Source organism: Aulostomus chinensis, chromosome 4 (genome assembly GCF_037954235.1).
Source record: "Aulostomus chinensis isolate RoL2024-O1b breed Wild chromosome 4, RoL_Achi_v1.0, whole genome shotgun sequence".
NCBI lineage: Eukaryota > Metazoa > Chordata > Actinopteri > Syngnathiformes > Aulostomidae > Aulostomus > Aulostomus chinensis.
Genome location: NC_141323.1, coordinates 12215931 through 12242705, shown reverse-complemented (window position 1 = coordinate 12242705; position 26775 = coordinate 12215931). Strand labels below are relative to the sequence as shown.

The 26775-nt window shown below is 46.8% G+C and overlaps 1 protein-coding gene and 1 long non-coding RNA gene across 2 annotated transcripts in view; one reads left to right on the top strand and one right to left on the bottom strand.

Moving 5' to 3' along the window:
- The window catches only part of pawr (PRKC, apoptosis, WT1, regulator), a 58669-nt gene continuing 31894 nt past the window's right edge, over window positions 1–26775 (top strand). The window contains exons 1-2 of the mRNA XM_086201837.1: window positions 1–138; window positions 346–1081. Coding sequence (XP_086057963.1) covers window positions 506–1081 — 576 coding nt within the window. The 5' untranslated portion in view covers window positions 1–138; window positions 346–505. The remainder of the gene's footprint in view (window positions 139–345; window positions 1082–26775) is intronic.
- LOC147262708 (uncharacterized) lies at window positions 16381–19831 on the bottom strand. Its single transcript, XR_015112464.1, has 3 exons — window positions 19662–19831; window positions 19165–19374; window positions 16381–17089 (listed from the first exon to the last, which is right to left on the bottom strand). It is a non-coding gene; the product is annotated as an uncharacterized LOC147262708 (long non-coding RNA).

Genomic DNA, 26775 nt, shown 5'->3' with positions numbered 1-26775 from the left:
GTGTGTTGTCGGGTTCGGCCCCGGTGTCCCAGAGGGCAGAGCGAGCGCAGCGGCTCCCCCAGCGCTCCAGAACAGCGCCATTCATCCGAGCAGACTGCGGGCACACCTGGTCGGACCGACTCAGACAGCTCCCCACAGGTGAGTTCCTGCCCGGGTTCATCCCGGTTTTACCCGTTTTCACACCGCTTCGACTCACTTTCCCCGTTGCTGTTGCTGCCGAGATCAAACGCGCCGCCAACTTTTAAGCTAGTTTTGTTTAATTATGACTGATTAGCGCCAGTTAGCCGCGTCATGTGTTTAAAGTTCTGTTTGTGGTGACTTCATTCGCCTTCTACCTGTCGACAGCACCCGGGTCAGTCACTCCAGGAATGCGGGCCACCTCGGACCGGAGCTAAAAACAAAAACAGCGACAACAAAACAAAACAAAACAAAACAAAAAAGTTTCAAAACTGTTCCCATTTTCACCGTCTTGGGCGCGCGAGGAGGGAACTTCTTTGCATCCATCATGGCAACGGGAGGATTTAAGTCCAACGCCACCACGGACTTTCTGGAGGAGTGGAAGGCCAAACGTGAGAAGATGAGAGCTAAAATGCTGGGGGACATTGCCGCGGCGAGTGGCGCTCCCCTCGGTGCGGGGAACAGCACCAGCAACAGCCGCCACCACGCCGCGGCTCCACCGGGAACCGAGCTCCACAACACTCCGGAGCGAAGCGCGTCCGCAGGGAACTACCTCCCCTCTTCCTACGCGGTGGCTCGGTCCGCCTCCGGCAGCGCTCTAAAGAACCCCGAGGAGGAAACGAACTCCTCAGCCCACCCTGCTGCTGCTGCTGCTGCTGCTGCCGCTGCCGCTGCTGCTCCGGCGGGCAACCTGAAGAAGGTCCCCCCTCAGACGGACAAGGTTTCCCCGGACTCCAGCCCCATGGCTTGCAATGACAGTGACAAGGAGAGCCCCTCACCCAGTAAGAGCAAGGAGAAGAAGAGCACTGGTCCCAGTGCCAGGAAGGGGAAAGGGCAGATCGAGAAGAGGAAACTGAGGGAAAAGAGGAGATCAACAGGTGTCGTCAGCATACCCTCCAATGAGGTGAGTGGTCCGGGTTACCTCAGGGGAGAGCAGCCCTGTGTCTGGTACTACAGAGTACATGATGTTGAGGTAGTCGGGGGGGGGGGGGGGGGGGATAATACCTAGAGGACCAAGATGTGATGGAGGAAGTTGGCAAAACTTTTTTGTGAAGGTAAAGCAACCATTTGGGCCCCTTGATAGGCACTCATTAAATGTGAAGACCTCCATATTTTATGAGTATAAACACTCAAAGTCAAAAAAGAGGCTGCTTGAAACAAACTCTACGCTCCAGCGTCCCCAGATTTATCAAATCAGATCCATTCAGTGTTGCGGCAAACTTCAGTCTATTCAGTTTCTGCTCAGGTTTACACTTTGAAATGCACGAAGTTCCAGAGAAGCAGCAAATGTTTACGTTTTTTGGAGGATGAAACCAGTGGATCTTGTGTTTTGTTTTGTTTTTTTGAACTTTTTTTGTGCTCGATAAATGGAATAATTCTCAGTATATTCATCTATTACAAGGTCTAAGAAATAAAACTGAAGAAACATCAGAACTGGCTGATATCCACAGTTTGAGGACTGGCGGTTGTAAAAATTGGTGGCCGAGCTCTGGAATTACTTGTAGACAGTTGTCGTCACGTGTCAGCGTCTCGTCAGCGTCACCGTGCAGTTTATTCAGGAGTCAGGACGGTTTTCAACGACTTAATGCATCACAGCAGGAAACAGGGTTCCAAAGAATATTGAGGTTTTTTTTTTTTTCTTTGAGTTCCTCTTACTTTTGTGTTTGAATTGAATACCAGACGGTGCCTGTGTCTGCTAGCCAGGTCGCTGATTTAATGCCATTATGCACAAAACAACACAAACCTGTTTAGCAGCTCCGTAGCAGCGTGCAGGCGGCGACAAGTCCCACTTCGTCTTCTGCATATTTTAACAAATGCATTCATTATAATCCACATCATCCTTTTTTTTTCTTTTTTTTTGGTGCTTTTCTCGTAATACGTTGTTCATTTGTGCTCCCGCCTCATGGATGAGGTAGTTTATCCTGGAGGGGATTAACCTGCTTCAAGGTGGATTGGATAAAACATAGAAAATTGGCACAATTTTAGCGCCTTTGCCGTAGAAAAGAAACAAAGCCTTTCAGGAAGCTGGTGTTGGCGTGTCTGGGAAGTGTAGTTCTCTCACACCGGTTGTTGCCCTGCCTTTCACCACATGGTACTGGCCTGACTCGACTTGTGTCCGGTACCAGGAAAAGACAAGTGGAGTGGAGCTGAGACGGTGCCATGTGGTGGAAAAGCAGCTTTGGTGTTGAGGTCAGAGTTGGTGTCGGATTATCGGTGAAAACCTCCCGTCCTTTATTCTTCTGTTTGACGTCAGGTTACTTTTTTGTGGTTGTTTTTGTTGTTTTTTTGGGCGGACATTTCTGTATCTTTTGCTTCTTGTATCATCTTGGGACCATGTTGGGGGGTGGGGGGTGGGGTGTTCTCATCCCAACATGTTATTCCTTGGATTCAGCTTGTGTTGTAGAGCCATAAATAATTCATCTCCAAGAATAGCGCCTGTTTTCCAAAAGTCTCTAAATTCCTGCCATACATGTGTCTGGTTTAATCGTCCCTCTGTTCTGAGAGGAATGAAAGCAGCCTGCAGATGTTGGGGGGGGGGGGGATGTTGGCAGTGTCGGGCCCTTCATTGTTATTAAATTGAAATCATGTGACACACTTGCCTAACTCCTGTGGTTCAGACACATGCAGGAACTCTGATTTGAAGCCAGGCAAGAGAAAACACGGTAGGAGCTGGGGGCACACACACACACACACACACACACACACACACACGTGCGCGCGCGCTAAGATGGTGGTGCCCCTCCTCCAGCCCCAGTCCTGTATCTTGGTTCCATGTTTGATAGCCTCCCAGAGCTCGGTGAACTCGGGGCAGCTCAGCTCGGAGGTCGAGCGTTCGGACGGTCGGCGCTCCACATCCTGTCATTAGGTGCTTAGCAGCGGCGAGCGGAGCTGCTGGAGAGCCAGCCACACGCCGGGCGTTAATGCTGCGTTTCAGTGCCGCCGACTGGGCCAGATGTAGTCGGCGGTGCCCATAGGCGACTGATTATGGAGTCAAGTGGGCGAAGAGAGCTACCTGAGAGCTGGGAGGGATGTGAAGAGTTGGTTAGCAGCCACTGTAGATTCAACGAGATGTTGAAACGGCAAAAACTGAAGCAGGCTTTAAAACTTCAAGTCTTCAGCTCCTTATCCCGGAGATGGAGTTTGAGTGTGTTTGAGTGCCTGTTCAGCGTCCAGAATGAACGTTTAGGCTCACATGTCGAGTGCGGGTCAACCGAGTAGATTTTGGGAAAACTGGAAGATGCAATTCTGACAAAACAAATGTGGTTTAATGGTTATTTGACGTCACGGCAGGGCTTCAGACAAACATTCAAATCACTGAAATCTCTCAAAGGCCTTCCTCTCGTCACGGGGGAACAGATCCACTGCCCATTCACGAGCGTCATTGATTGGTGTTCTGATTTATTCTCCCGCTAATGCAATGAGTTGTTTATTAAATGTCAGGAATATTTGGAGAAACACTGGTCACCGTTCCTCTGAGCTCAAAGTCACGCGCTGCTCATTTTGTCCAGGCAACAGTCCAAAAAGACTCCTTTACAAAAAGAGCAGCAAACCTGATATTTAATTGTGTGGAACCGGCAACGTTTGATGTTTGGGGGGGGGGGGGGGAAACAGTCTGACAAGATTAATTGATGATTTAAAGAATTGTTGCAGCTCTGCGTGTGACCCCCCCCCCCTCCAGGTCAGACCTCTGAGAACGTGGGCCGGTTCAAAAACAAGCACTTGCTCTGTTCAAAGTGCAGTGTTCCTGAACTAAAGGAAGAGGAGATTATTTTTACTTCCTGTTTGTTAGTTCTGTTTGTCTGCTTTAGTCAACACTAAAACCGCTGGCCTGATTTTCATGAAACTTGTCGGGAAGGTGTGGCGCGGTCCGAGGAGGAACCCGCTCTGTTTTGAAGCGGATCCCACAGGCAAGGCACCCTCAGGGATTCTTAGTTTCACTTTAGCTACTGCAGCTTACCTCAGCGCCTGTGCAGCCGCCCGGCTGTCTGAGGATTACCTGTTCTGAGATGACCTGACGTCACCTGAGGCCTCCCGCTAGACTCTGGAGGCCACCAGTGTCAGGTTGACAAAAAAGTTAATTTCCAGCCCTGCGTACAAAGAGGCTCCAGCTATGCAAATGAAGGCTGTGTTTGTGGCGTGAATAGAAGTGGACAGGTGTGAATGGAGACGCTGGGATGATCTCCCCTCTCCCCCCGCAGCATAATAGCTGCTGAGCTGAGTTTGGGAGCATCTGGGGAACCCAATATTCTCCCAGTTGAAGCTGTAACGCCATGATAAAAGCTCGCCGCTCTCCCGCAGAAACCACACGTCAGCGCGGCATCAATCAATAGCGCACCTTGCGTGCCAGGAAGGTGTCTGCTTTCTCTTGCCTTGCTCGCCGCTTCAGACTAGAGCGCATTGTTGTTGACGCTGCCCTTCGACCTGTCGGCTGTGTGCTTGTGCAACAGAGGAATGTGGAAGCCAGAGCGTGTGCGAAGAGCGGTTGAGCATCTTCTCTCGTCTGAAAGGCTGTGATGCAAGCACGTTCGGTGTTCGTCACGCCGCCCCGGGGGGTCTTGACGGTGATTCATTTTGCTCATCGTGGCGTATTTTATGACCTTGGTGAGTTATGAAGCTGCGGTCAGACGCTGAAGTCGGGGAGTGTGAACTCCGTTTCATGTGGATCTGCCCCACAGAGGCTGCTGCTGGGCGTGTGCAGCCGCGAGCTCCCTCTCAGCCGTTTGTCTGCAGTTTCACTGAAGGGGTCATTAGGTTTAGCCTGCAATACTGTGAGCTCAGCCGGTTTACACTGTGGTGACAGGAGGACATGGCCGACAAGGGGGGTCCTTGTTTAACCCATTCCTTTATGAACCCAGTGGCGTACTAACACGCCGCGTGGCTGCTGGAATGTTTCCCCTTTTAGCGGGTCAATCATTACAAACTCAACCTGGCAGCTAAACTCGCAGACTTTGCTTAAATTGTACGACTCGGTCAATCACAAACCAGTAGTTTCCCTCTACACCAGGAGTTCAGAATCTAATAAACAAAGGGCCAGTTGTTACTCTGAAAATTCTGAATCCTTGTCGACCAAAAGTTCTCCGAATCGACGTCATATCAGGTGAGGCTTGATGCAACTTTTGAGGTTGTTAAAAAGCAAACGTTCGTCCATCGGTGCTCGCTGGCAAACGTCAAATCCGAGGCCTCGGAAATGTTGCTGCCCTGTTTTATTCTCTGCTGAAGTTGGAGTTCGGCGGAGGGTGAACTTGTATGTTTTGAGAGGGGGGCCGTGCTGGGAGCAGAGTGCGGACAAACTCAGCTCTGACCCGAGAGCAGCCTTAGACCACGCATGGGTTTCACACTGGCTCGGTGAAACGGACACTAATGTGTGTGTTTCTGTTGCCCGTCCAAACGAAAGCAGCTGTAGATTCAAGAAAAATGACCTGTGTTCCATGAGAAGCTTCCACCGCTGCCGCTGCTCTTCTGGCAGCCGTATTTGGATGTACAGTAAATCACCAACATATGTACTTCTGTCTGTTACTCCAACATCTGTCGGAGTTTGGATCGACTTTTTACCATCAGTAGAAGGTTAAGCAACAGTGAAATACAACGGAGATGCTTTATAAGTAGCCGTAGGAAAATTGAGAGGTTTGCTGTTTGTTAAAGAAGCTGGCTGGCTTATAAATAGCCTGTCATGGCTCCTGTTAACGGAGCGTGCTAAAACTAGCATGCAAACAGCCAATTATTTACTTGGCGTGTTGTTTTATTGCACCAGCGACATGTGACACTGTCACTTGTGCCGGTGGCTTATGAAAACATCCACCGCCGCTGACTAATGATTGTTTTATGACTTGCCAGTAGCGAGGTGACAGTGCAGCTTGGTTTAGGCAGAAAACACTTGGATTCGTTTCAGGGAAGCTCTTGACGCGCGTTTGTCGTGTCCACAGCTGACGGACGCAAGAGAAACGCTCACCTGCAGGGCAGCTTGAAGAGGTTAAAATTTAAAAATAAAGTGGTCACTTTTGTCAAGTTCATTAAAAAATAGCTCATTAGAGATGAATAATCTGGCCAGCCAGGTAGTGCGGGGGTCTCTTACGTCACCCTGAGCCGGATCGGTTTGCTGCTTTGCCTCTGGGTTGGTTGGGCATTCGTACATACTTGAAGCTGGGTTAGGGTCAGTCCTGGGCGCTGCGTTGGCCGTCTGGGCGCCGTTCTGGGGGTAACGGCGTGATCCCCCTGATGTGCCGCGTCCACCTGGTGAAGCTTCTCGCCAGCAGAGTTACAGAGGAGGTGGAACATGGACTCTGGCAGCTTAGCAGGGTGCGGAGAAGAGATCAGTAGCATCACTACTGTTTACATTATTACTTATTGAGCCCACCTTGGCTCTACCATTTGTTCTGTAGTTCCCTCGTGTTGTTGTTCAGTTTTATATTTTTCATTCCCCTGTAGGTGAGATATGTCAGCATGGTCGAAAACAAATAAGCCCTCTGACCCACCTCATCTAACTTCTGAGGTCTACATTCAAAGTGGCGTTTAGAGCGACAACCGCCTTAAAAACTGGTCTTAACCGCGCGTCACTGCGCCTCGTGCGACGTGAAACTGCCGTTACCGGTGTGAGCAGATGCCATATCACGATGATGTGACTCACACGCGGAGATTTTTTTTTTTTCTTGTCATCAAACATAATTTAGGCTCTCAGTTCGCAGCTGTGCCAAAGAAAGCAAGCCTGTCAATTAGCACAGGGTGTGTGTGTGTGTGTGTGTGTGTGTGTGTGTGTGTGTGTGTGTGCGCGCGCATTCACTTGCTGGTAAAAGCTTCTCCAAACAAGGTCACATCATCACAGTAAATACCACAGAGATTTTATCATGACTTTCGTAAGCAAGAAGCTATTTGGCCTCTGTGTTTTGTTTCTTACTTTCCTTTTTCCTGGTCGAACAACAGGAATGCCAATTAAAACACATGTTTCTCAAAACCAAGCTTCCCAAGACGCACCAGTTTTCACTTTGTTGACTTACTGGAGTGAACCCTGGACTGTTTACAAGAGCCACTGTCTCTACAAAGGTTTCAAACGGCGGGGGACTAATAAAAATGTCTCTGTAGAGCCGTCCTGTGACAGTTTGGGGAATTCCAAAGAGGGGAGGGGGGGTTCTTACACGTCTGCTTATGCTGCGAAATCGTTACCAGTTGGACCTTCTCCATACTGGCACCGAGGGGTCTCTCGGCACCTCATAAAACAGGCAGCGCCCTGGTAATGGGCCGTGGCACGCGGTTTGGTTCAGTTTGTAGGAATGTTACGTAAAAGCTAGTTACCGTTAAAGTGACCCCTGACTAAGTAAGCGCCCAGTATGCTGTCAAATGGTATCAAATCACTGGGTTAGAGGCCGTGTGAAGGAAGTACTGCGGTCCAGGCCTGGATATGAAACCTCAGCACACTTCAGAGTGGTTCTGGAGCAGCAGACCTGGAAAAGCTGGCCTTGTTTATGAAGTCTTTTGTCAAGAGAGTTGAGATTCGATCCGATTTTTGCCTGTTTTACTAGCCTGCAGATACAGATCATTTAGACAAACCTGCACTGTGAAATGTTTGAACCGCTTCCTCATGATGACCCCGTAAAGACAAATAAGTTATAAAACTGTAGCTATTTAATGGTGGGAATATTGCAAATAAATGAGAGGACTGATTATTGCAGTATTTTTGTCAAAGTAAGTCGTCGAACTGTTTTGGGTACTGGTACTGATATGCAGGTACCACAGGTATATATTTCCAAAGTTCCACAGTCATTGCTTGCTCCAAGGCATGCTAATAGCCTGTGATTGTACATGCTAGCGTGGCCTCTTCATTGTAATGGTTTATGTGGCGGCACCATCACTTCCAGTTGTTGCTGGCGTTTCCAAAGACCATTGTACACCTCTTCCTTAAGTATGTGACGCGTAAAAGCAACCTTTAGAAGTCGAAAGCTAACGTCGCTCCGTGAAGGGATAACAGCACGGAGGAGCGGGAGCAACAATGGTGTGACGCTCTCTAGTCCCGTTTCACCGCTGATGGTTTTTTTAAGACGATAAACGCTTGAGAAGTCTCCAGTTTGTCATTTACTGACCTATTTCATGCAGTAGAACAATATGTTAAACTGTCTTAAGCTGGTGTGACGCACTGGCCTCGTTTCTGGCGTTTAACCCATGAGGGAGGAGGGAGGAGAGAATCAGACGCTCAACAGTGCTAACTTTGGTTTTGGGAGCTGATTTTACACTCTTCAGTCAGTTTCTCTCCTTCCGTAGTTTTGCCGTTATTCACGCACAAATTTCCAAAGTCCCGAATCCACGTCACTGCACTGTAGTCATGAGGGTTAAGGAACTTTGTGGAGCCGACAGTAGATCAGCACTGGACAGCCGTGCCCAACCTGCAGACGTGCTAGCATGTTGTGAGAGGGAGCCTGCATGTGTCCCTGCAGGCAGACGCTCTCTCTCTCCACTTTCCTCTTTTAATACAGTTCAGCAGTCTCTCAGATCTGCGCCGAGCAGAGGCTTATTTATCCCAAATGTCTGGTCAACTGAGGGTAATATCGTCAGCTTCAGCATGGGCGCTCGCTTCAACGCAGCTGTGGGTGAAGGCGAGCATCTGGCCTCCATATTTGCGTGCTCACCTCTGCACCGCCGCTGGAGTGGAATGATTGCAGGCTAATCTTACACTCCTGGGTCTGTACATATTCAGGTAAAACGCACAAGGTGTCAGTAAACCACTGTATAGATGCCAACTTTGAAAAAAAAAAAAAAATAGGAGAGAGAAGCCTGATCTTGTGGTATCTGCAGCTGTCAGACATATTGAGGCCCGCCAACAAGCTGGCTTGCAACAACCCCCATGTAAATATTTAACCAAATTCACTTTGACTGCTTTCTCTGCAGGCATGAAACGATGTCAGAGTGAGTCGCCTTGTCCTCGTCCGGCCCTGGACTCAGGCCCCTCTTTTGTCCCAAAAATTCAAGTCAAAACATCTCTAAGCCAGACTTTTACACCTTATGATTTAAATCCAACGACAGGTTTATTAATACAGGAGCTGATGACCTCATTCCCTTCCTCCTCGTTACCAACATTCACATCAACACAAATTCCTGTCATGTAGAGATTTACTTTTGGAATGTTAATCCAGAACCCGTTTTTTTTTTTTTTTTTTTTTAAGGAGGCACGCATGCAAGAGATGAGCGATAATCTCTTTCCTGCGTCTGCCATTTTGAAGTAACAAGTCCTTCCCTGTGGTGTGTGTGTGTGTGTGTGTGTGTGTGTGTGTGGGATGGGGGGGTCGTTGTGGAACGTTTTGTACTTCACTGCAAGGCGTCTTCCTACTGTGACAGCAAAAGCACAAACACACACAGCAGGAGGGTGAGTTAGTAAGAAACCGGTTTATTAAAGGAGAGGTATAATGTGTGTGTGTGTGTTTGTAGTGTGTGTAACCTATTTGTCGGACATTCCTGCGTGTTTGCTGACGACTGAGGGGAATTTGTGAGTCAGCCTAAATCAGGCCAATCTGCATGATTGGGCATTTGGGAAGTTGTGTGTTTGTATTCATGAAGTGCTGATACACGTGTGGGAGAGGCATTCACCGTGGCCGAATTTAAAAAAGAAAAAAGAAGAAAAAAAAGCTGCATTAAACTACGCAGCACTCATTAAAAGATCTTATTAAAAGACTATTAGAAGAAGTGTCATTTAGGAGGTTTTTAAGCAGTTTGGTGGTACCGAAGGCGGTTGACATATCCTGCTGATAGCAAAAAAATAGAGTTCCAGTATGCCAGCGTACTTTTTCATGCAGAGCAGTTTTAGAGCGCACTCTTTGTAGAATTCTATTTATATTTCCAGGGAGGGCTGCAGTGTATCTGATCTGTCGGTATGTGCTCATGATGATCAGATTATGGAACTTGGATTAGCGCGTGAATTGCTATCGTCGATATCTAAATTGGAACCATCTTGAATGCGTGTACTGTTTGTCTCTCGGTCGCCTGAGCGCACTCAGCTTAAACTTATCAAACTCCGGCGAGCTGTTGTCTATCTGATGTGATACAATAAGTGAATTAATGGTTATTTGTGCGGCTGTGCCGTTGCTGCCCACAAATAAACGTTTAAAAAAAAGTCTTTGCAGCAAGTGAGTCGAGAGGAGGAACCTGGGAAATGCTTTTTTTTTTTTCTTTTCCCAGCAGGGTTTTACACGCACACTGATTGAAATCAGGCAGATTGAAGATTTCAGGTCAAATGTTTATGTGGTCTATTTTGATCTGGTGGTCACGCACGCCAGCGCATTCAATCAGACTAGCTTGTGTGACATCATACTTTCCGTTTAGCATCAGCTCTGCCAACGCTCTGACCTGAAGTCTGTGCCACTAACGGTTGAAGATGATTGACGGGTGGAAACTTGTGGGTTGATATTGGTCTAAGAACAAGTTTGAGAAAAGAAAATTCTTCTTGGCGTTTGCAATGAAATAGATCAACAACGTGACTAAGCATCTGAAAAAGGGTTGAAAAGACATTCTTTTTCAATTTCAGCCTGATTCTTAGTTCATTTAATCTGATAAATGTAAAACATTTGATCATAAATAGCTCATTAATCTTAATAATAACTATTAATTTCCATCCATCGTCATCTTCCGCTTATTCCTACACATTAAGGGTCGCGGGGGGGCTGAAGCCTATCCCAGCGTCAACGGGCGAGAGGCGGGGTTCACCCTGGACAGGTCGCCAGTCCATCGCAGGGCCAACATACAGAGACAGACAACCATTCACACTCACAGTCACACCTACAGTCAGTTTAGAGTATCAATCAGCCTCGTCCCCTCTTGATGTCTTTGGACTGTGGGAGGAAGCTGGAGTACCAGAGAGAACCCACACAGGAACAGGGAGAACATGCAGACTCCACACAGAAAGATCCTGCGCCCGAGCCGGGACTCGAACCCGGAACCTTCTTGCTGTGAGGCCACAGTGCTGACCACTGCACCACCGTGCAGCCCTCTATTAATTTCACCTTTTTTTTTTTTTTTTTTTTGCTGAAAACCAATAACTTAGCAAGAAGTGAAATGTTTGCGCCGTGAGAGCATAATCAGTAACTGGGGAAACGTTGGCCAATTGATGCCGATTTTAATCCGTAATTTTCGGTAATAAAATGCTGTTAATATGGTGTTTTTCTTAGAAATTATGTCCTCGTGCATCCAGCAGAGGGCGCTCCGACTCTCATGTCACGCTCCACAGCAGAGTGAGAGTGGGGTAGTGAACGGTACGCTTGCGTACTTAAACCGAGCAGCTTGTGGCAATGGTAAGTTTATAATCACTAATTTGTGTGAAAAACAACAACGTGATAAGTTTCCCATGATGCACCTCGTTGTGTGTGTCACGCTTCTCTGGTATCAGCAGCCGAGCGTGACCTGATAAGTTAGCAAGTGAAAGAAAGTTAGCATAACCTAGCTTAAATATTAGCTACCTTGCTAAGCTAGTTAACCCAGTCAGTCACGGCACCATGAATGATGTAGCGGTAACCTACCCACAGATACACACTTGCTGCCCTCTTCAGTACACACTGGGCAGGGTAATGCCCCCCAACAACAGCCCGACCATGAATTGTACTTCAAGAAATGTGTTACTTTGTGAATGTCGACACAGTCAGAGGGGCTTCTTTATGTGTACCGAGGTGATCGTGGGTGTTGCCCTTTAATTTAAATCTTCCTAACAAGCGTTTGGAACTATATTTAAGCCATCAAAAGCAGGTATTTTGTCTTATTTTTATATGAAAAATGTAAAAAAAATAAAAAAAATAAAATAAAATTAATCGGCTAATATATCAGTTATCGGAATCTTTTTTTTAGTCCCTAATATCCAAATCGGCATCGGCCCCAAAAAAATCCATATTGGTAGGGTCCTAGTTGGCACCTTGTTTCTGCCATTTTGGACTGAAATCCTTGTAAGATAAACGAGCCGTCACTTGTAGAGGAAGACTTTTGTCCCCCCACTTCCTCGTCTTTCACGCTGTCCTTTTTCCTTTTTATGTATTCAGTCCAAAATGGCGGCAGTGCTGTCGCCAAAAAAAGGGTTGTCACATTTTCCCACTCCAGGGCTTCCATACATTTTGCCGAAAATCAGGAGGTCACTGTTTGAGATACGGCCTGAGACTTCCTGTCTGATGCAGCCGCAGCGCTTTGTTCAGTCTGCCGTTTTATTGCATGAGGCACAATCAGCCTCAGTTGTGCTTGTATGAGTGAATGCACACCAACAGACTGATTCTGTCTCCAGTGCACCAGGTTTCACGCACTGCCTCTGTGTGTTATGTCACCATGGATCTCACTCAAACTTTCTCCCGATAAGTGCGACTCTTATCAGACCAACCGGTTCGACACGTGTAACCCAACCTGCGCTTGAGGAATGATGAACAAACACAACTTCACCTGGTTTTGATTAAGAGGGAAAAGAAGCAGGAATCTTGGCCTTGATGGGATGATGCTGTTGAGTCTCGCCGGTATTTTGTTTGGCCATTTTGCTTCTCATTTCTTACCATGGAGAGGATGAGGCTTAATTTTCAAAAACACAATCTCAGCTGCATAAAACTTCATTGGTGCTCTTGGCACGTGTTTCCCCTGAATGAAAACAAATTGGATCTATTAGAACAAGACATGAGAGGATTTATTTGGTAATTTAGGCTGGAGAGGATTGTTTAATTTCCAACACCAGCGCATCGATTCAAAGTTCCACTTCATACAAACTTGCCAGGATATTTGATAGAAGTGGAGCGTTAGTTTCTCCTGTAACTGTTTTGGAAAAGTGCTTTAAGGCTACAGAAAGTCACACGACTTGAGGACGTGGTATTGAAAGCACATCTCAACAAAGCAAACCAGCAATGCCGTAAAACCCCTGAAAATCAAACCAATATGTGGCTCTTGGTGCCAAACCTGGATCTCGAGGCCCTCTTTCCTGTCGCAGGCTCATCAAAGACGAGGGCCTATTTGTTATCACGTTCATGCCTTTAGAGTTGAGTGTGCGTGCATGTACACGTGTAGTTTGTGTACTAGTGTGTTGGACAAGGCTTAGCGCCGTTGAGAAGCTCAGCGTACATCACCACACCACCACCACACCACCAGCCACAAAATGTCCTGGTTTCTCATTCCAACTTTCTCCCGCTGCACTGAGACTGACTCGGAGCTCCCTGAGCAACTATTCATTTCTACAGACTTTAGTTCGGGACAGTCTACAGGGCAGATATGTGAGGAAGCAAAAAAAGCTGCGTGTGTTGTTGCAGAGAACAAAAAACAAAAACAAAAAACAATTCAGGGTTTGCCTGAACGTTTTTATTAGAGACAGGCCACCTTGTGAGTTAGGAGTCGGCCATAGAAACAGTTTGGGAAAAGGGCAGATGCTTTCCAGAGCTACTCGTCCGGTGATTGGATGAACCTCCTGTCAGTCACAAACTAGCTTGGACCGATCGGATCAACACGCTGAGGTAGAAGCGGCAGAAGAGCGTAAACATCCTCTTCGTGGAGGAAAACCTTCAGTGCTTTTCTTTGCCCTCCAGTTCTGATATAACGCACGCTACGGCAGCATTCATGCTAACCTCTTCAGGAGCCGCCATTGAAGTTTCGATGAGGACGGTCCCGCCCTTAATGAAGGGGCCCGAGTGCAAATGCAAAACTTGAAACCTGACCAGATGGTTTCTCACGTGATCTTGTGATGTTGAGATCTGGCAAAACCAGCTGCCTCAGAAGGTAAAACCACGATGGACGTAAATCCGGTGTAGATCACCGCGGGATGTCTCCCCTGGAGACACCATGGACGTGAGGCATCATGAGCACTCTGAGTTCATCCCTTTGTTTTCCCTGTTTTGTTTTGTTGGTTTTTTTGTTGTTGTTGTTTCGTTCCCAGCTGTTGATGTTGTTTGTGGTCATAAACACCACCACGAGCGCGAGAGGCGGGACATTTTCTTCGCTTGACATAATCTATAACATCTACAAAGAATCCGTTGCAGGATGGAACCGTTCTGTTTAACATCATGGCGTTGACTATAAGGCTGAGGACACCTGCCGCCGCTTTCATCTGCATTTCATAGCACTTTTTTATATGGAGGGAAAAGCTGACAGCTGTTGACTTTGCTGGGAACGTAAGGCTGGTAGAAGTGTCGTCTGTAATCAAAACAACATGATGTTCCAGATCCTCTCACATCAGACAAGTCCAGCAGGATTCACTGGCAGTCAAGCAAACACTGCATGGTTGGTCACGGCCTGGTCAGGATGGTAAAGTTAGTGAATGTGACGGAGTGAAATACAAGTCCGTAACAGGCTACGATAACAAAAGTGTGGGAAACAGGTTGGATAAAAAACAGGGCTGGAATTTGTGATCCATGGCGTCGTGATTAGATGAAACGCGTTGTTGTAACTGGGCAGAAAGCATTCGTTGAATTGCTAAATGCTAGGTTGCGAAAGATAACGTAGTTCCCACAGAATCAGACGTGCGTAGACCTGCAGTGCGCTAACATTCACCGAGTGTGTGCCTTTATAGAAGTGAGTGTGTGTGAGTGCATCAGGGAACCACAGCCACTGTTCCACTTATGACACCATGACACTGATGTCAACCCACACGTACGTGGAGAGTAAACACTGGGCTCCAGCAGCATGGAGGAATGCGCTGCCAGTCACAGCTGTCAACCACATTTGCGGGCACACCCTGATAGCGAACAGGGGCAAACAGGGGCGGGGCCATGAAGCGCCCCTGAGCCGAAGCAAACGCTGATGTAAGCTGCAGGTGAAGCATCACCGGGGAAGATCTGGGCACTTTCATGTGTTGCCAGATCTTTTTCTTCGTTCTTCCCTCTCAGACCGGCTCGTGTCAGACCAGCTCGTGTCAGACCTGCCCGACAACAAAAAAGACCCGGTTCCGCGTCCTCATTCTACACACAATGATACCGACACTCACCGTGTGACTCACAGCCACCTTTGTATTTTATGCTGCCTCAGGTGTTGCGCAATGACTGAGAGTCGCAGGCGGGATGTCCATCTTGGTAAACAAGACCTCATCCTGAATACTTTCTGTTTATGTTGTTGTTGTTGACAACGGATTTGGAGACAAACAGTGCTAGGAATGCAGGCGGGTTTTGGGAGAAACAGATTTGTTTTTTGTTTGTTTGTTTTGTCTTTTGAAATGCAAAATTGATTCATAAATTCCAAATATGAGTATTTTTTTCAGTCTTGTATCAGAGGTTGTTTTTTTTCCTCTGCCTTTTTTTTTTTTTTTTTTCTTGACACGAGTTTAGATACCAAGCCATGTCAACGAAATCGAATCACACATTAAATAAAGTGTGATTCATTGAGTTTTTGTCCTTTGAAACCCTTTCAGGGAGGAAGTCACATGAAACGGGATCGAATCTTTATTGAGTCAATTACCATGTTTTTAATTGAGAATTGATTTTGATTATGGAATCGTGACCCAGACACCCAAACACCAAGAACCAAAAGAATAATGATCCGTTTTCATACAATCTGAAAGCAGCTTCAATTATGAAATGTGGCCGCCGACTGCAGGAGATTGAAGGCATCTGTCAAGACGAGCGTCTCGGAGAGGACTCGGCCTTCCCCAGATCTCTGGCCCCCCTCACATCCCTCCAGTGAAAACCCCGATTTGCTCTCGTGCGACCAGGTTGTGAAGACTCGCGGATGAAAGAAAGCGAGCTTTTTCAGGATTTACCTGCTTTTAATTAGCTTTAGAGAGGATCAACAAAACACGCTCTGGCTTTCCGGTGCATTGTCTGTAATTGAAAAGAGATGATACGAATGTGGGAAGCCTCCAGATCTCTGATGCATCAGGAGAGAACAACTTGTTTCGAGAGTTTCAGTGGAGTGTAATTTTCTCCGTGTCTGTTTCCCCGTGGCTGTGCTCTCTCACCCCTCTCATTCCTGCATCATCATCATGCTCTGCACTGTAAACTGTCCGCTGAGCTGATCACAGTTATCCCAGACCCCTTGGCATCATTCTTGGATATTGCTGATGTTTTATTTATTCTCTGAATACCTCTGTATGAGCGGAGACTCCAAACCGCACCAAGGCTGAGAAATCCCCCAGACCTCTTTGTGTTTGGGCATTGAACGTGAATTCACCAAGTTATATAAATCACAGCCGTGAAAACTCAGGTTTATTTGTAGCCAAACATTACATCCAGAGCATTAAAAACATTGCCAGTGTTAAGAAAAAAAAATGTTAAGCAGATGCGCGCCAAAACGTAATGGGCTCCCCCCCTCGCCTCTTGTTGCACCCCTCCACCGAGTTCAGAGAGCCGGCCTCGTCGTTCTTGTGTAACCCTGCTGATAGACGGGCTCTTGGAGAGCAAAGACCCTCTCAATCGTGCCCTCTTGTTGAGAGAAAGAAAAGCAGGGAGGTCATTTTTAACGCAGCTGTGTCTGGTAGCCTCCACTCCTCTGTGGGTATTAACCTTTGCCTGTGGCGCTCGCAGCCCCCTAAAAGATTCATAGCCAATGAAACTTCTCAGTTCAGCCTAACAGATCAGGTTTTCATCCCAATCATCTGGTGATTGTATGGTTTTCTTACTGTGTCACTTCACCACTGGCTCCTTCTCTGTAGCTGTCATATCTCCCATTGACCTGTGGATGCATACTGCATATTTGTCTGACTTCATTTCCTCCAACAGCTCATTAGTGAATCAGTCCTCCGGCCTGCATCCATCCATAGTCATTTATTTGTGTCAAAAGCTTTCAGGCTTCAAGCTCATAAGTAAACATGAGGTGTAGCTGCTGTGTGTGACCTGCGAGCCGTCTCTTTTCTCTCTTCTTTTCCTCCTTCCTCCGCTTTCCAGTGTTGCACCAGTAGCTAAACGTCGAAGTACGAGGAGTGGGCTGTTTTTTTCCGGCTTCATCTGTCCACGGGCTGGATTTATCCTCCTCGTGTCAGCCTCAAAGGTTACACAATCATCTGCAAACATTGGGAGAGGATGGAGAACCTTTCATATCGCCCCCCTGGGATTCTTTGGAGGTGCCAGCGCACGTAAACATGTGCTTTTGCTGATGACAGCCCTCAACTAAAGCACAGTTTGATACAATTTCAAGTTGCATTTACATTCACCCACAGCCGCGCTATCACAGAGTGGTGCAGCAGTAGTGAGTGTGACTTATGTAGTGGCTGAGTTGGACCCAGCGCTCTTTTCATGGTTGTTGTGGGAACGTAGACTTCACTACATCGAAGTCCCGTTTGTGGGCATTTCTGCCGGCTGCTGCTTCTCCGTAGAAATTAGTCTGTTCGGTAGCATCGTGTTTCCAGCTATCAATTTAAATTCGTACATGTGCCATATTTGCTTTTAAGGCTTCATAGGTTGTTTATGTCGCATAGTGTGTAGTAAAAAAGGTTCACAATGGAAAATCCACTCTGAATCTCGGAGGGCTTTTCTAAACCGTAATTACATCCCCGTGCATAGGGATTTAAATAAGAGTTTGATAGAATCTGTCCTTTTTACAGCGTTGCATTGTTGTCGTGTATGTTTTGTTGCTGTTTAAAGATAAAACCTTCAAATCTCTCTGTCCTCCATTTGATATTTCTATTATTGTGAAGAATCGAATCATCCCCTTTCTGCTGGCAATTCAGATGCAGTCACTGTGCTAAATCCCTATTATTCGCGGCACCTCCAGAACAGAAGGTGGTGTTATTGTAAGAGCTGCAAAATTCAGTGACTCAGTTTATTCCCTATAAGTGAGAGCAACCATCTGAACCAGCCAGAATGATGTGAAATTGAATTTCGTGTTTTCGGGGATTCCTTTTTCTTCACTGACATGATCTTGGCAGGAAGTACTATTTACTTACTGCACGCTTTTGTACTGGGAGCAGATTTCTCTTCTCCAAGCTGATATACTTGTGTCATACCTCGCCACGCCAGTCAGGTGTAGAGAAAGAACCAGGCTGGTGCTGACACAAAGGCGCTAGTAAACAGGCTGTAACCTTTCCCAGCCCATGCTGGTAGCTGCTGGTGGGGAGTTCAGACTGTGCTTAGCATGAGTCATGGTCTGGTTTGGTGTCGGCCAGCGGACAAACACAATGGGCACTCTGCACAATAGTCCTGCCTCTCTCCTGCTGGAATGCAAAACATGCTTTAATGGTTTCCGATACTGTATGTCTGAGTATTGTGTTACTCTGAAAGCAGGCAAGGTGCACTCGACAGCCCCTCCCCCACACACACACCCAACCCCACCACCCCTCTACTGATAAATACACAGACCACCGCCTCGATCTTTGAATTACTCAGTGTGCTGCTGCAATTTATTGAAATTTAAGGAGGTGTCATGTTTGCTCAGGGTCATATCTCTGTAAAAGTACTACTCTAGACAAAGTACTGCGGTGCTGCGCTGATATCCCAGCATGCAAATGGTATTCTACAGACTTAAGAACCTATCTTGGTTTGCTACCTGTAGATTCCTGCGAAATCTAGGGCTCTGCCTGCGTGCCTATCACAGCGACCTCTGACCACAAAAATCTCCTCAGTTCACGGTAGAGGCCCAGAATGAGACTGATGGATGTCCAGGAAATACGACGTCCTGGTCTCCCAGTACTGCTGCTGCTGGGAAACAAGCTCCTCTGCATGACTTAAGAGGGGCTTTTTCACCACGACTTAGTTTCCTAGGTTATTGTTAGTCCACCCTCCTTCCCCTCAATAGGGGCGCGAGATGGGAGAGCCGCTGTTGCTGAGAGAGTAGTAAACCTCCACTTGGATGCTCCCGTCCCAGTAAGTGGTTTAACTGGGGGAGCATGACCTTGAATGCGGGAAGAAGGAGGGTGAGACGGGGGGGGGGGGGTATGACCCAGAGGTATGCGTCCTTCTTGTGTATCTCGGACGCCGCCGTCTCTGAACGGCTGCCACGAAATCTGAATAAATCACGACCGCCTCAGTGGAGAGTGATTTATAATGGGGAATCGATTTGCCCTCCAGATGCGTTACATAATGCGACGATGCGTGTGCTGTTATGCAACTTCAACGGCACGCAGGAGCCATCTTGATTTACCTTTGCCAATCTTTCATCAGACAGATGATTTGGGATTTCACAAAGTTGACATTTGCCTCTCCGGAGGTGTTGATGCGCCGAGCGCGTTGGTTGGCGACCTTCTCCGAGCTGCTCCGGAGTGAGGTGCTCTCCATAAATCCGGACGTGTTCTCCAGCAGCCTCCCTCATTTGCATGCGAAGCTGCGCCACTCGCCCTGTCCTGACGCGATGCTTCAGAGAAGAGATAAAAAGCTTTTTAAGAGGGTGCAATCAGCTGTCTGTGGTTATATATTTTCTGGCAGAATTGGTAACGTGATATCTCTGCCCTGCCGCTAAATTGCTATTTCACTTTTTAACAAAAAGTTTTGTGTTCAGGCTGGCAAGCTCTGACCATGTAGTAGCTTTGCACAAACATAGCTAACGGTTAAATGTGTATAAAGGGAAACACATTTCTTTTAAAATCTGGTTTTACAATTAAGTTTCTGCTTGACAAGCTCTGGTTTGGCCTCAGTACTTGCCTGAATGCACATTCTTTTGCTCTGTACTCTTTGTCTTCATTCCTTTCTCTTCCTCCCTGCATACCCCCCCAGCCTGATGAGCAGTTGGGCTACTTCCAAGGGTATCCATTATCGAAAAACTGGACTAATTCCCCCACTCAATCTCTTGCTTTCCCTCTCTCCCTCCTCCTCCTTGCACATCTTACTCTCCAAATCCAACCCTCTTCATCTCTCTCTCGCTCTCTCTCTCTCTCTCTCTCTCTCTCTCTCTCTCTCTCTCTGTTGAGCACGATAAGCCGCAGCAGGGCGCAAGGTCGTGGAAGACTGTGGATTGGCAGCAACCAGCCTGTCCAGCAACAGAGGAGAGGCAGTTCATTTGACCAGACCCGCAGTATAATTTTCCCAGAGTCTCACGAGGAGAGTGAGCGTTCTCATGAATAACAAACAGAGCTTTGCTCAGGGGAGGGAGTTCACACTGACTCCTCTCCCTCTCGGCTTTCTCACCTTAGACCTTTTGGATGCTTCTGAAAGCCCCAAAGATTTTATTGCACATTTCTGGGGTGATCCTCCCTTGGTGCAAGACTTAGGCGAAGGGAGCGGCAGGATGAGCGAGCATTCTTATAATAGAGCAACAGATGGGAGGTTTGTTTTTTTTTTTGTTTTGTTTTGTTTGCCCAAGGTGCAGTGTAGATGATCCGCCATTTATGCTCCTCTGTGGGGGATGTTGACTAGCTGACGTGGCATGTAGCGTTCGTTATTTGACAGACCCCCCCCCCCCCCCCCCCGCTGCTGTCACCACACACCTGCACGTTCCAAGCCCGTCTGAAGTTCTCAGTCATATTTGTCACATATATCCTCTTTGTGTGTCCTTATCCAGGTTAAGTAAGGCGCAGATGGCCTCCTGTGAGGAGAGGGGCTTTTCTAATCTGACATCCCGACAGCTTTTTAAGCACAGGGAGGGTTTGGGGGGGTTGGTGGTGACTGACAGTAATCAGACAGGCATGCAATGGCATAACTATCCACATCCTCTCCAATATTTTTATGTAAATATGGGGATGCAGCGATGTGTTGAATCAGCCCTTTCGGGGGAGCTACTAGGGAATGCAGAAGAGACGTTTTGACTGTCTGCACTGAGGGGGAGTCATGAGGAATGCACTAATCACACTACTGAGCTACCCTGCTCTTGCCAGCCCACCCTGCCTTTTGTTTCCACTTGGAAGCCGATGCAAAAAAAAAAAAAACGTGGCAAGGTTTTCAACCATTTCTACAACGCAGAAACATGTCGAGTGTTCTCAGAGAAGTTCTGGTTCATGATTCAGGTCATTGTTAAGGGGGTTTGATTTGGGACAACCGGGCTTTGATGTGCGTAGTTCTCAGAGAGGGAAATGTGTTTTGTTGTCCTGGTCTTCCAGGAAGTGCTGAAGACCCCCTCCCACCCAAGGTCTCAATCCTGTCATTTCTTCCCTCCCTTTGACGGGAATGTCGTGACACCATCAGTAGTCCAGGCCGACTGTAACACAGTAAACAATAGCTTGTATTCAGTGTCCTCTCTCTTCTTTCCCTCATCGTTCCGGGCCTGTCCAGAGAAATTATCTGTCAGACTTCATATTTTAAAGCTTTCCTTCACTGAGCACACAAACAGAAGCGAGGTGTAGCGTAAAGTTTTTTTTTAAACTAGACAGTAAACTCCACAGTTTAACGGCCAAAACCTGTCTGCACGGGAGCTGCATGCCTTACATAGCATAGAGATTTATTCTGAGCTGAAGCATAAAACTTATTGTTTCCGTGCATGCGGCGCTTTTGCTTTCCAGCACTGGAACTATACTGCAGCAGCTCTGGTTTTCTGATGTCATGTTTTAACCAGCCACACTTTGTCAAAAATACATTTTGGATAGTGTGCCGTTTGCTGGTTTGGCCTCAAGCGAAGCACATTTTTCTTCCAACTTTGCCTTGAGTGTAGTTTTCAGATTATTTTTTTCATTCGTGAGTGAATGACTGACAGCAGATAGCAGGGCTTTATTTGAATGTGAAGTTGCCGAATTTCTCGCTCAAGGCAGTCATTAATGTTTTCTCACTTTTTGCAACAAGTTAATTATATTCTCTTTGTTAACCACTTAGTCATGCAGAAAAGAACCACTGAAGTCCGTATATTTATTCTTACGACATGAAATTTTGTAATTGATTAAATAATTCTAATAATTGTCTCTCCAGTTCTTGCTGGAGTGAAGAAATGATGGTATTTCTTCTCACACATCTGCAAATTGACGTTCTTTACTCTTACATCCGAATCACTGGCTGGTGGAATGCTGACAAACTTGCCCTTCCGTGTCTGCAGTTGCAAGCGTGAACTCAAACACAGGTCACACAACTGTGGCCGTCATCAAACATCCCCTTCTCCGTCTCCGTTTTCCTGCTATCATGATTTGTATCGACCATAAGCCTTGAAATATGGCGGTCGGCGCGTCAGCTGGATGAACCAATGTCAGGGTTGGAGAACACACCAGTCAAAACACAGAAATCCCCAGCTAGTTCCAAAAATGTCAAAGCAAAGCGACAGAATTTGAGCCGCTCGGATGATGAGCAAAGCTCCGGAGGTCACGCGCTGCACTGATGGTTCCCGTCGCTCCTTTCAAACGTTGTTATTGAGCTTTATGAGGTCGTAGCTGGGACGCCGTCTTGCAACTGGCAGCTCTTGTTTTTGCCATTCAGCACAAAGACTGCCGTTGAACTAACAATCAAACTGCATCGCACTGCCTAGCTCACTTATCTGGGGGGGTAGTTTCTGCAGGGATAGAAACTGCGTACATTTTACTGGTTAAACCAGCCGTTTCATGTCAGCCTCCAAATCAAAGCGCTTGTTTTAATTTGGGGTTAATGTGAGTCAAGTGGTTGGCGGCACAAGCGTTATCACCAACATAATCATGGTGTCAAATGAAGAGGAATTACTACCAGGCACAAGATGTCCATCAAGTGCGATCTCAGACTTGTTAAATTCAGTCAGCACCAGTCCTGCAAAGTCTTTCCATCTTACAGATGAAGAGGGACTTGATTTCTGATGAGACGCGAAGTTTTTGAAATATCGGTTTTTGTCAACTTTTCATTCGGTGAACTTCATGCGCGATGTCCAGAGTTGTTTTGTGAACTCGGCCGCGCAGATTTCAAAACATTTCCCACGGGATGAATAAAATGAAGTTGGCAAACACAGATTTCACTCGCGTCGAACAGAAGTGATCAAAACGCAACATTAAAGACACCTGGGCCTTTTAAACCTTTCCATCCGTCAGCGCGCCTAAAACTCACAAGAGACTATTGGGTTTAAAATGGCAGCGTGGCGAATAAACCTTCAAACGAATCAATGAGGAACAGGACACACTGATTTAATTGAACCCTCTAATTGCATGGCGTGATTACTCCAATAGCAGCTTCTATTTTTGTTATCGTCTCAGAGTTCTTACCAAAGGTGAGGCACTGGTTTTTCAAACATTTGGCTCTAATTGATCCAATAAGTGATAATTAATTACTGCGCATTAACATTAAGACTGCGAATTAAATGTTCTTGTCCCTTAAGTGACATCACCATGCTGGGATGCTCATAAAAAGCACATCACCAGCTACGTGGAACTGGCGGAACCGGCTCAGCTGCTGGTCTCTCAATCCCCTGATTGAAGTGGCTGTAATTTGCGCATCTGTTGTTCTTGCTTCAACGCTTTAGAGAGCGCTGGGATGTGCGGTCAGCTTACAGCAGGCTCGCTTCAGCCTGCACAGGAGGAAGTCCCTTTAACCACCGCTGGTTCATTGCTCCAGGGAGTTTGCCTCAAGGATGATGGGCTGTTGCTTCCTCCTTGAGGGCAGAGGAAGGAGCCCGTCAGCGAAGTCACGCCGCATGAAAAAAAAAAGACCCCTGCCTTCAAAAGATAAGGGTCTGTTTGACCCTATTAATGCCGTAGAGGATGTCATCGTTGTAGACGGAGAGAGAGCGAGACGGAGATTCAGCAGTAAGAGGCAAAAAATTAGAAATTACATAATACAATCATAGGCTGCAGCCGCACACACACAAACTGTAGACGTCTACACTTTCTCTACCGCGTCCCCCCACTCATTATCGAAGGGCTCTGAGTAACGGTTCGCCACGTGTTTATTTTGGGCAGGAAGCCTTCAACTGGTTCCCTGTCCCAGACCTCATGCAAATTCTAAACAGGTTTGGAGTCAACAAAATTAAAATTTACTCAAGGATGTCAGCGAGCATACTAAATTCCCTCCATTTGTCTGGTCTGTGTGGCAAAAAGGCAAAACAGTGCAGGCGCAAAAATAGTAGAGAGTAGAAACAACTCCAGGAAGTTTTAGGAAAGCAAAAAAACAAAACAAAAAACAGAGAATTTAAAATATTGTGAACAACATTTTGATTACTTCCTGTTATGTGCTTGCATCGCCTGTGTACTGCTTTTAATCTCACAAGTCACTTCTACACAGGAACTTTACTCCTTTTAAATATCTCTAAAAAAATTTTTTTAAAAATAAAATCTTTTGAAGTGGCCCAACAGTAGCAGCAGGCGATGGCGTAGCGGGGAAGCTTCTGTAACTCAAATATTCTCTGCTGTACCTTTTGTTGGCTCGTGTTTTGCATCTGCACTTGCCAGTGAAAGTAAACTGGGATCCAAGTCGGCTTGTTGTTAGATTGACTCGTATGATATCTGCTCGCTTCTCCAACTTTTTGTTCAGGTGCTGGCAGCTCCTCTTGTCATGTTAATCCCTCACACACTCTTGCGCCGGCTCTGCTCAGAGGCACCTTCTCTAAAAACCAGTCTGGAAGCCGTCTCCTGAGTCACACTCAGCTTTAAACGGCACTCGTCTTCTCGACTTCCACGGACGTCTGCAGTGGCGTGGCCGGTCTGGTTGGAGTGGTCAGTGGCCACACAGGTTTAATCGTTCCACCAGATGTAATTTTTCATGTTCTGCAGCTGCACATTGGGGGTTATTTTCCGAAGTGTCTGCTACTCATCTCTGCTGGAGGGAGGAGGCGACCCCGGAGAGAATGCCGTGCAACCTGCCAAAGCAAACCCGCAGAAACTTGATGAGTGTCCCACCGCCGTGGCTCTGGGGATCAACTCGCAGTTCATTGACATTCCTCTGATATTGGAACCTGGCTTGCCGCTCACTGCTGGGCTTCTTTAAAGAATGATTGCCCTTTCCTCCAAATCCTCAGGCTCATATGCACCATTACGCCTGGGCCTCTTTATTATTTCTCATATTATTCACATTTAAGAGACAAATGTCTGCCCTTCTCCTCGGTTGGTTCTTTCTTCTCACGACTTAAACAGTTCTGTTGCCCTGAGTGTTTCATTTTATCAGTTAAATCTTATTCTCATGTGTCAAAACACACACACACTCACTGTACAGGATAAACAAGTTAACACAAGTGCTGTTGCAGAATGTCGTGCAGCCACGTCGTGGCTGTAAAACAGGCTTTATGTTGATATTTGAGGGACATTTTATAGTTTAAAGAGGTGGAACCGAGGATACACGGTCGTGTTTTGATCTCAGTAAAGTCAAGAGAATTCTACTGAAATGTGTAGAGCAGAAGAATTTTAACAGGTGAGGTACAGAATACGGTCAGTAAACCACCGGCAGTTAAATCCACTAAGCACTGTTACGATGTCATGAAAAGCGCGCAAAAGTCATGGGATTTAACAAGCGCCGTTTTCCAGCCTCCGGGGAAGTTTCAGGAAAAATGATACGTATTTGGAAGAGCTGGACCCAGACTGTGCCAAGTGTCAAGTGATTTTAACTCATTTATTAAGAGGAAACCTGTATCAGACAGTGAAATTGAGTGGAGACATAAGGTCGTCTCTCTGTTGACCCCTGAACCCGTCTCCGACTCGGGCGTTTCTCCTCCTTTAAGCTCCATCTTCACCCTCATTCATGGCGGTCTCTCTACCGTGGCCTACGCCGCCCTTGCTGTTGCAGCACCTTGTGTGTAAAGGTTATTAAAGATCTCGTTGCGCCCCGTCAATCGAAGGAGGTCAAGCCGCTGTGCCCCCCCCCCCCCACCCATCTAAAGCTCATGATGACACCCCACTTTTACAACTGGGATGAATTAGTGACATCGCTAGTGAACTGTCTGTAATTGTCTTGTTTACAAAAGGAGGGCAGGCATTCACACGCGTAAACAATTCAGCCTTTCGGTCGTCTTGAACGGCTTTGGGAATGTGTTGATGAGTTGACGTTATTGTGTGTTCCAACATCTGCGGAGCTATTAAAACATTTAAAGGAAAAAAAAAATGAAATCCCCTCTTACACATCTTATTTGGCCGCTCCTGCCACTCACGCAGGATGACAATCCATTTTCTCCTTTGCTTGTGAATGATTTTCTGCTGTTCGGCGGTCTTTCATGTGAAGTCGTCTTTCGGAGGAAAAGCAAATGGAGGAATGAGATTGGCAGACGTGGGTTTCAAATAGTAGCGTTCCTTTGTTTTTTCGGAGGGGGGGGGGGGGGGGCTCTTTGTGAGTCGTGTCAATCACAGCCTCAGTCCCACGGGCCCCTCTCCTGCTGCGCGGTAGGTAGATCCGTTTATTTGGAGGAGCTGCTCCTGAGGGAGATTACCAGACTCAACAGCATGTGTGGGTTCAACCACATGGGCTGATGACCGGGTATTAAGAGACTCTGAGAATGTGGCGCGCTTGTTCATTCCACATTTATCACATCAGGGCTCGGATTTGACGCGCTCCTTTGATTTAATATCATCAGGGCAGTGGATTGATTTTAATTTGGGGCTTTATGGTGTTTGATCACGTCTTCATTTGCTTGCTTCATCGGTCTTCCTGAAACTACCTCTACATTTATGCCCCTACATTTCATTGGCTGAGAACAAAGTTTTATGAGTTTGAGTGGAAGCCCACAGAAGGTTCACAGCCCGGTTACTGCTGAATACTGGAAGCTGCAGTAGGAAAACTGTTTGGTTAGAGAACTGGTGGGTTTTGTAGCTTCCTCTTCCCTCTGGTGCATTTCCTGTCATTGTCCACAGAATTACTCTCTAATAAAGCTGGGGGGAAAGAAAAAAAACTTTGGAAAAAAATGTTTAAATGTTTATTAATACTGACGTGGTGGGTAGAGACACACTTGCGATTGTCAAGTGGT